General features: G+C 33.3%; 1 protein-coding gene across 1 annotated transcript in view; it reads left to right on the top strand.

Moving 5' to 3' along the window:
• LOC106474762 (neuroglian-like) overlaps nucleotides 1-9,395 on the top strand; it is a gene marked incomplete at its 5' end in the record, with an annotated part of 31,605 nt that overhangs the window by 4,131 nt on the left and 18,079 nt on the right. The window contains 4 exons of the mRNA XM_022403067.1: nucleotides 4,561-4,704; nucleotides 5,941-6,092; nucleotides 8,571-8,691; nucleotides 8,883-9,164. Of these exons, the coding sequence (XP_022258775.1) occupies nucleotides 4,561-4,704; nucleotides 5,941-6,092; nucleotides 8,571-8,691; nucleotides 8,883-9,164 (699 nt within the window). The remainder of the gene's footprint in view (nucleotides 1-4,560; nucleotides 4,705-5,940; nucleotides 6,093-8,570; nucleotides 8,692-8,882; nucleotides 9,165-9,395) is intronic.

Below are 9,395 nucleotides of genomic sequence, written 5' to 3' on the forward strand. Positions count from 1 at the left end.
ATCCAAATCCTGTGCCAGCTCTTGCAGGCTCTCCCCTTTAGCATGGACTCTTGTCCTAGCCCTGAAGATTTTGGACTAATTTTGAGTTCCATACCTGAGTTCTAGAGCAGCTACCAGTGCTCTATAGTCTGCTAACAACTGTCCAAGTATTTCCAGTGGGTGTCCCTTCAGGCTCTTTGCGAGGTACACTGCTTTCTTCTCCTCTGTCCATCCATTCATTTCTGCAAGTAGCTCAAATTTTGCTCTATATGCTTCCCATGGTGCCTTTCCATCAAATTCCTGTGGCTTCCTTTATACTAGATCACCCCTATAGCTTACACTCATGTCTAGAATGTGACTTCTGGCAGGACTGAAGATGTCTGCATTAGGGTTTAGCTGTGAGGTCTGGAAGGGGCTGATTAGGTCCATGGTTAATATATCCTCCCTGTGTAAAGGACAGTAAATTGTCCATTAATGTATTTAATTCGCTTTGAAATTTACTATTCTTTTTCATTTGTGTATGCTGGCTTTCTCTCAATTGTTGGAGACTTTCTTCTTGTTTCTTTTCTCGTTCTTCTTGTTTATTTTATTTTTCTTCCTACAGTTGATGTAATCTCTTTTCTTGTTTCTTTTGCTGTTTGAGCTGCCACTGTTGCAGGTTTCTTGCTACTGCTGTTGTCTCTCTTCTTGTTTCTATTGCTGCCATCAAATCTGCTAAGCTGTAGTTTGATTTGCCACCTTTTGTTTACATCTTCTTCTTCTTTTTTTTTTCCCACTCTCTGACACCAATTTTTACGTATATGCTTGTTTGATAATTTTTTGTAAAAATTCTTTATGAGAAACTTCAGCGATACAAGTCCTTTCTTAATTAAAACTAGTTTATTTTTTTTGGTACAAACTTTGTAATACACTTAATTTCCACAGTCACTTTAAAATTTATTACTTTTATAAACACACGCTATAATTGACAGCGATTCACACACTTTACTTACGATGCCTACAGCTTGCTTGACTCGATTATCTCAATTATTTCTCTTCAATCTATCTCTGGCTTATATACTAAAAAAAAAAAAAGAGTGCATTTAGCAAACGCTGGGACATTCGTGAGGTTACCCGCTAAGTCACAATCTTTTTAGAAACTCCAGCGTGCATTGTCTCAGCGTCGTGCTACTTCCACTGTCGTAACAGTATTTATGTATGCTACAAAGAGATGAGTTTAAGTTACTAAACTTCCTATTAGGCTAGCTCAATCTGACAACAGGTTTTAAATATTGGTTTCACTGTTTGCTATCAGCAAGATCACCTTAATCAACTAACAGAGTTATTTTACTCCATTTACAGGTTAGATAAAAAGCCAATTAAATTATAATAATTGTAAAGAATTGTATTTTTTCTGCATGCTATTATCTTGTGTTCTAAATTACATATCTGAAATAAATAAATTACTTTGTGTACTACCAATAACCGTACCAAAAAGTAGGGTTAAGTTACTTCGAGACTTATAAGAACAAAAACTTGAAAAAGTACAAATTCCCACATGTAAGTATTAATTGTCGTAATATATTTATTGTTATAAAAGTAGCTAAAATGTAAAAAATTGAAACTTGTTAGGTTAAATAGAAAACGGAAATGAAAAAAAAACAAATGAAGGCACAAGCTTGTGATGAGCACAGCCTAATTCTGACTTACCATGCATGCTGGTGACTTAGTCTATTCTTTATACCAAGCTGTGATAAATTGCTTTAGCAGAACACTAAATGCAATGGGAAACCACTAAATCTAAATGACATCAAGATTTGAAAAGCATTAGCTTTGGTTGTAAGAATAAATAGTGTGTAATTGTTGTCTGCTACAATATGTAGTCATTTTACCCTACATTTAGATTTATTTCATATTTTTCAACTTTTCATTTTCCTGACATTGCTGAATTCACTTAGTTATTGTTAAGATAAGAGTAAAAAAAAAAGTATTTGTTTGTAGTTAAGCACAAAGCTACACAATGGTTTACTTGTACTGTGCCCTCCACTATATAAAAACCTGATTTCTAGCGTTAGAGCCAAAAAAAAAGATTAAATATAAAGTTTTATTGAAAAATATTCATATTCATTCAGGAAGTTCTGGAGGTTATGCAAATGAAATATGAAAAAAAAAATTTTTTATTTGTAACATGAAAATCACCTTGCACTCAGATTAGTGAGAAGCTAAGTCTCACTGATTTGGTGAATTCAGAGACAAATCTTTAGTAAAAATGTTTTACTGAAAAAATTCTAATTTAATGCATACAGCATACTTTGTGAAGATACATGTAGTCAGTTTGGAAGTGTAGCAAACGTTAATTCTCCAGTATCCAACGGATCAACCTAGTACTGGAAGTGTAGCAAACGTTAATTCTCCAGCTTCGAATGGATCAGCCTAGTTCCGGAAGTGTAGCAAACGTTAATTTTCCAGTATCCAATGGATCAACCTAGTACCATTTTATTTTTCATCTCTGGTTTTTTATTCAAGTAAATGTTAATTATACCACAGAAAGGTTATTTGTGGAAGAACTAAAGCTTATTCCACTGTGGCAGCTGAAGGTGTAGCAAGTTTCTCTAGCATGTGAGGTGAAAATAATTCCTTTTAACTATCGACTTGGCTTAATTAATGACAGCTTTTATATTTTCCCTTTTTTTGTGTAATTATTGCTCATCTTCACCAACCATTATCTGTTTGTGTCTTGTGGTTAAGACTGGTTCTTCTTGATGATGTACAATATACCTAATGAATTATAGCTGCCACACACACTACTCTCAATGGGATGAGATAACGCTCTTGATTTTCAAATGTTTAGGCTTACCCCAACTTTATTAATCACTCTTTGAACATTGATGTTGAGTCTCCATTCACTGAGATATTTGTGAGTTTATCATCACTATATGACCTAAGGCAAAGGTGCTACAACTCTTAAGCCTAATAAAAAAATTTAATTTCATGGCAGGAATTTAGGTTTAAAATCTTTCAAGCCTTAAGGAAAATTTGGGGCCTGAAGGACTTGAGCTGGTCAGAAACCTTTGTTCCTCTTCTCTCTGCATAATAAAAAAGTTAAAGCCAAACAAATTTGGAGGAGGTCTCTGGGCTTAATTTTATTGAAACACATAGAGTATGATGTTACGAGATGTGGAAGATGCTGACCCAAGCTCATCGAGGAAGCCATGAAGAGACCGTTGTTTGGTAATCGAAGTCAATTCACACGTGATGATAATGTCAGGCAGAGTGAGCAGTCTTTTTAATAAAGGAGAAGCAGACCAAGTACACTAGTTGATGTTTTAATAGTTGCCAAAAAAGTGTTGTGCGATTGAGAGAAAATAAAACTGTACAAAATTATAATAATATGTTGTAACTGAGTCTGATGTACTTATGAGAGTAACAGCCCTTTTCAGGGGGGATAGAATAAAATTATTCATTGCCATGAAAGAATCTGATGCCGTGGGAACTGGAGTGCCGAAAGAAAACCTGTTTTCATGAGTTAGGTGCTGAATAATTTACCTGACCTGTAACCGAGATGTGTTGCTGAAAAGGAAAAGATATGTTAGCATATATCTTCTGCACACTTAGATGTATAATTGTGGTAAGGTTTTTATAATGTGCACTGCAAGTGTGGGCTTATCTGTGATGTTTCCGCACATATTGATGTATAATTGTGGTAAGGTTTTTATAATGTGCACTGCAAGTGTGGGCTTATCTGTGATGTTTCTGCACATATTGATGTATAATTGTGGTAAGGTTTTTATAATGTGCACGGCATATGTGAAATTTATCTGTGAAGTTTCTGTGTACTTTTAGATGTATAATAGTGGTAGAAGAATTATCTTGGAAAGTGATACATTGTGGTAGAAGAATTATCTTGCAAAGTTATACATTGTGGTAGAAGAATTGTCTTGGAAAGTGATACATTGTGGTAGAAGAATTGTCTTGGAAAGTGATACATTGTGGTAGAAGAATTGTCTTGGAAAGTGATACATTGTGGTAGAAGAATTATCTTGGAAAGTGATACATTGTGGTAGAAGAATTATCTTGGAAAGTGATACATTGTGATAGAAGAATTGTCTTGGAAAGTGATACATTGTGATAGAAGAATTGTCTTGGAAAGTGATACATTGTGGTAGAAGAATTGTCTTGGAAAGTGATACATTGTGAAAGAAGAATTGTCTCGGAAAGTGATACATTGTGGTAGAAGAATTGTCTCGGAAAGTGATACATTGTGATAGAAGAATTGTCTCGGAAAGTGATACATTGTGGTAGAAGAATTGTCTCGGAAAGTGATACATTGTGGTAGAAGAATTGTCTCGGAAAGTGATACATTGTGGTAGAAGAATTGTCTTGGAAAGTGATACACTGTGGTAGAAGAATTGTCTTGGAAAGTGATACATTGTGGTAGAACTGTCTTCCTCAATTACATCTGGATGTTTTATTCATGGCAACTGTAGTTCATAATTTAATTTTACTGTCTTTCAGTAATTTTCTATCAGAGTTAATATTGAAAATTTTAAAGTACTTGCATTTTTGAGTCATTAGCTGTTTGTTTCTTTTTTTTTTTTGTAGATGCTAAACCTAATCCACGAAGAAAAGTAGAAGGTGATGTGATGATCATTGAAAACTTAGCTAAAACTGATACTGCCGTCTATCAATGTAATGCTTCTAATGTTCATGGATATGCTTTTGCTGACTTCTATATGAATGTATTGGGTAAGTTTTGACAGAATAAATACATTTATATATAAGATTCTTGATTTTAAATACATTTCCTTGGATTATGCTGGTGATTGTACAAAAAAAAAGATAAGATATCACAAGAGGCCAAACAACCTAAAACTATTATGATTCTAAACTTATTGTACAAGAACAGCATCTTGTACAAGAACGGTTATATCACCAACAAATAATGTTTATCATGACACATAGAGCAGCATCTTTTACAAGAACAATTATAACACCAACAAATAATGTTTTATCATGACACATAGAGCAGCATCTTGTACAAGAACAGTTATAACACCAACAAATAATGTTTTATCATGACACATAGAGCAGCATCTTGTACAAGAACAGTTATAACACCAATAAATAATGTTTATCATGACACATAGAGCAGCATCTTGTACAAGAACAGTTATAACACCAACAAATAATGTTTTATCATGACACGTAGAGCAGCATGTTGTACAAGAACAGTTATAATACCAACAAATAATGTTTTATTGTGACACATGGAGCAGCATCTTGTACAAGAACAGTTATGACACCAACAAATAATGTTTTATTGTGACACATGGAGCAGCATCTTGTACAAGAACAGTTATGACACCAACAAATAATGTTTTATTATGACACATGGAGCAGCATCTTGTACAAGAACAGTTATGATACCAACAAATAATGTTTTATTGTGACACATAGAGCAGCATTTTGTACAAAAACAGTTATAGCACCAACGAATGTTTTATCATGACACATAGAGCAGCATCTTGTACAAGAACAGTTATAACACCAACGAATGTTTTATCATGACACACAGAGCAGCATCTTGTACAAGAACAGTTATAACACTAACAAATAATGTTTTATCATGACACATACAGCAGCATCTTGTACAAGAACAGTTATAACACCAACAAATATATCTTTAGTATGACACATAAAGCAGCATGTTGTAAAAGAATAGTTATGACACCAACAAATAATGTTTTATCATGACACATAGAGCAGCATCTTGTACAAAAACAGTTATAACACCAACAAATAATGTTTTATCATGACACACAAAACAGTATCTGAACTTTCTCTTGAAGCAGTTCTGTATACTCTTTATGTGGGCCAGTGATTTCTTGTTCATCTCTGGATCTTTATATCAATAGCTTCATTTTTATGACTGAATTCTTTGAATTTATGTTTTATATCAGAAACTGGTTATTTTGCATCTAGCTTTGCCACCAACTATTATTGAAGCCCCAGAAGTAGAATCCACAGCAGTCGTCACTTCAACTATTACTCTACAGTGTCGAGTGTTTGGAGCTCCTCAGCCGGAAGTAACTTGGATGCGAGATGGGCAAGAATTGACGGGAGGCCGATATCAGGTCATTTGATTACCTCTCATCTCTTTATTACTACATTAACTTGAGCATCTCAGAAATATTTTTGTAATCCATACTTTTCGCTTTTTCATTTATACATTGTATGTACAGTAATCATTTTGGTAACTAAACCAAAAGTAAATAATAATAAGCATCCTTTTATATAATCTTTAAGAGAAATGATTATAAACTGTTTAGCTAAAGTACTAGATTTATAACTAATTTATAACATTAATTAAAACATCAGTGACTGATTTGTTGATGGCTGCTCTATCTTTGTTACGTTATATTTAAAATAAAGCTAAATGCATTTTACACATGGTATCGATTGTTTTTGAAATTGGAATTCAACAATCATCATGTGACCTACACAGTACTATGTATAGCATTCTACTTTTATACTAGTATTGTTCAGACATTACAGCAATGTTTAGTGACATGTTCATGTAACAAACATCATATGTCCTACACAGTACTATGTATAGCATTCTACTTTTGTAACAGTATTGTTCAGACATTACAGCATTCTTTAGAAACATGCCCATGTTCAGTAATTTGTGCATGTTACAACCATATCTCCTACACAGTAATAACAACTCCATTGTTTAGTGACTTGTTCATGTAACAACCACTTTGTCCTACACAGTAATATCAAGTCCATTGTTTAATGACTTCTCACGTAACGACCATATCTCCTACACAGTAATATCAACTCCATTGTTAGTGACTTATTCATGTAACAACCATATCTAAAGAAGACTTTTAATAACAGCATTGTTGAGTGACTTGTTCATGTAACAATCATATATACTGAATGCAACCATATCTACTACACAGTACTAGCAACTCCATTGTTTAGTGACTTGTTCGTGTAACAAGCATATCTACTTCACAGTAATATCAACTCCATTTTTTAGGACTTGTTCATGTAACAACCATATCTAGTGAACACTTATAATAATAGCATTGTTTAGTGACTTGTTCATGTAACGACCATATCTACTGAACAGTTTTAATAGCAGCATTGTTTAATGACTTGCTCATGTAACAACTATATCTACTACACAGTAATATCAACTCCATTGTTTATTGACTTGTTAATGTAACAACCATATCTACTAAACACTTATAATAACAGCATTGTTTAGTGACTTGTTCAAGTAACGAACATATCTGCTGAACAGTTTTAATAGCAGCACTGTTTAGTGACTTGTTCATGTAACAATCATATATACTGAACACTTTTAATAACAGCATTGTTTAGTGACTTGTTCATGTAACAACCATATATACTGAACACTTTTAATAACAGCATTGTTTAGTGACTTGTTCATGTAACAACCATATCTCCTAAACAGTAATATGAACTCCATTGATTAGTACTTGTTCATGTAATGACCATATTTACTACACAGTAATATAAACTCCATTGTTTAGTGACTTCTTCATGTAACGACCATATCTCCTAAACAGTAATATGAACTCCATTGATTAGTACTTGTTCATGTAATGACCATATTTACTACACATGTAACAATCATATACACTGAACCCTTTTAATAACAGCATTGTGTAGTGACTTGTTCATGTAACAACCATATTTCCTATACTGTAATATCAATTCCGTTGTTTAGTTTACTTATTCATGTAACAACCATATCTACTACACAGTAATATCAACTCCATTGTTTAGTGACTTATTCATGTAACAACCATATGTACTACTCAGTAATATCAACTCCATTGTTTAGTGACTTGTTCATGTAACAACCATATGTACTACACAGTAATATCAACTCCATTGTTTAGTGACTTGTTCATGTAACAACCATATCTTCTACACAGTAATATCAACTCCATTGTTTAGTGACTTGTTCATGTAACAACCATATCTTCTACACAGTAATATCAAAAGTATTGACTCACTTATCTGATTTGATGATAATTTGATTTCATGTAGTGATTGTAATAAATCTGAGATTTACAAACATTGCAGCTATTAAAAGTCATAATATATTTATTAAAACCACCATAATTCTAACCCTAACCAATCATCTACAAGGTGTATTAAGTCTTAATGAATCTCCAGGCGTGTTATATGAGGGTGTTTTCAGTGTAGACAATTACTGTAGCTTTTAATCAGATTTGATTTTACACACAATTATTTTAGAACAGAATGCTCATATCAGTAATCCAAATGTTGTAAAGATATTCTTTGTTACTGTAACTTCTAATTAAATAATATTTAAAATCAGTGAGTAATCTCAAAACAAAACTTCTATATAACTTTATTTACATACTTCTGATATGAAGATAAAACCTAAATGATGAGAAAGGAAGGTTTAATGGATTCTTAAACAGTATAAGCTGTCCTTGAGATTATTCTTTAAATTCCAAGAAAATGGTTATTGACATTTAGTTAAGAGAATTCTTTAAAGAATTATTTCTTAATAAAAATTATTCGCTCTGTATATAATCTAGGTGCTTGAAAATGGAGGCTTGAAAATTAGTGATGTTTTAGTAACAGACAGAGGAGAATATACGTGCTATGCAACCAACAAATTTGGAGATACATCTGCTAGTGGTGTCCTTGATGTGAAAGGTAATTAATTATTATAATCATGAAAATTAGTGATATTTTAGTAACAGCTTGCTAGTCAGACCAGGTTTATATTATTATCTTGTTTATAAAGAGCTTGCAATACTTGTCCAGGCAAACTGTCCAGCTGAAGAAACTGTTGTAATCAGAGTTTTTGTTATTTCCTTTATCTTCATCATGCAATATTTTTCCAGGGAAAACTCGAATCACTCAACCACCAGAAAACTTTGAAGTAGCTGCAGGAAAGTCAGCAACATTCCGATGTAACGCCGAAGCTGATCCAAGTTTGGAACTCACAATTGAGTGGCAGTTTAATGATCAACCTGTAGATTTTGACCAGGACCCTCGTATGGTACAGGCAGCAGACAATTCTTTAACTATAACAAAGACTCTGGAGTTGGACTCTGGGGTGTACACTTGTGTTGCACACACGGTTCTTGATGAAGATACAGCTTGGGCTACCCTCACTGTTCAAGGTACTTTTACACACATGCTTTTGTTTTAAAAATGCAAGTCCGCTGATGCTCGTGTTAACATGCTTTAACAGTGTGAGATATGTGTTTGATGCTCATGTTAACATGCTTTAACAGTGTGAGATATGTGTTTGATGCTCATGTTAACATGCTTTAACAGTGTGAGATATGTGTTTGGTACTCATGTTAACATGCTTTAACAGTGTGAGATGTATGTTTGATACTCGTGTTAAC

Source organism: Limulus polyphemus, unplaced genomic scaffold (genome assembly GCF_000517525.1).
Source record: "Limulus polyphemus unplaced genomic scaffold, Limulus_polyphemus-2.1.2 Scaffold7657, whole genome shotgun sequence".
Classification (NCBI taxonomy): Eukaryota; Metazoa; Arthropoda; class Merostomata; order Xiphosura; family Limulidae; genus Limulus; species Limulus polyphemus.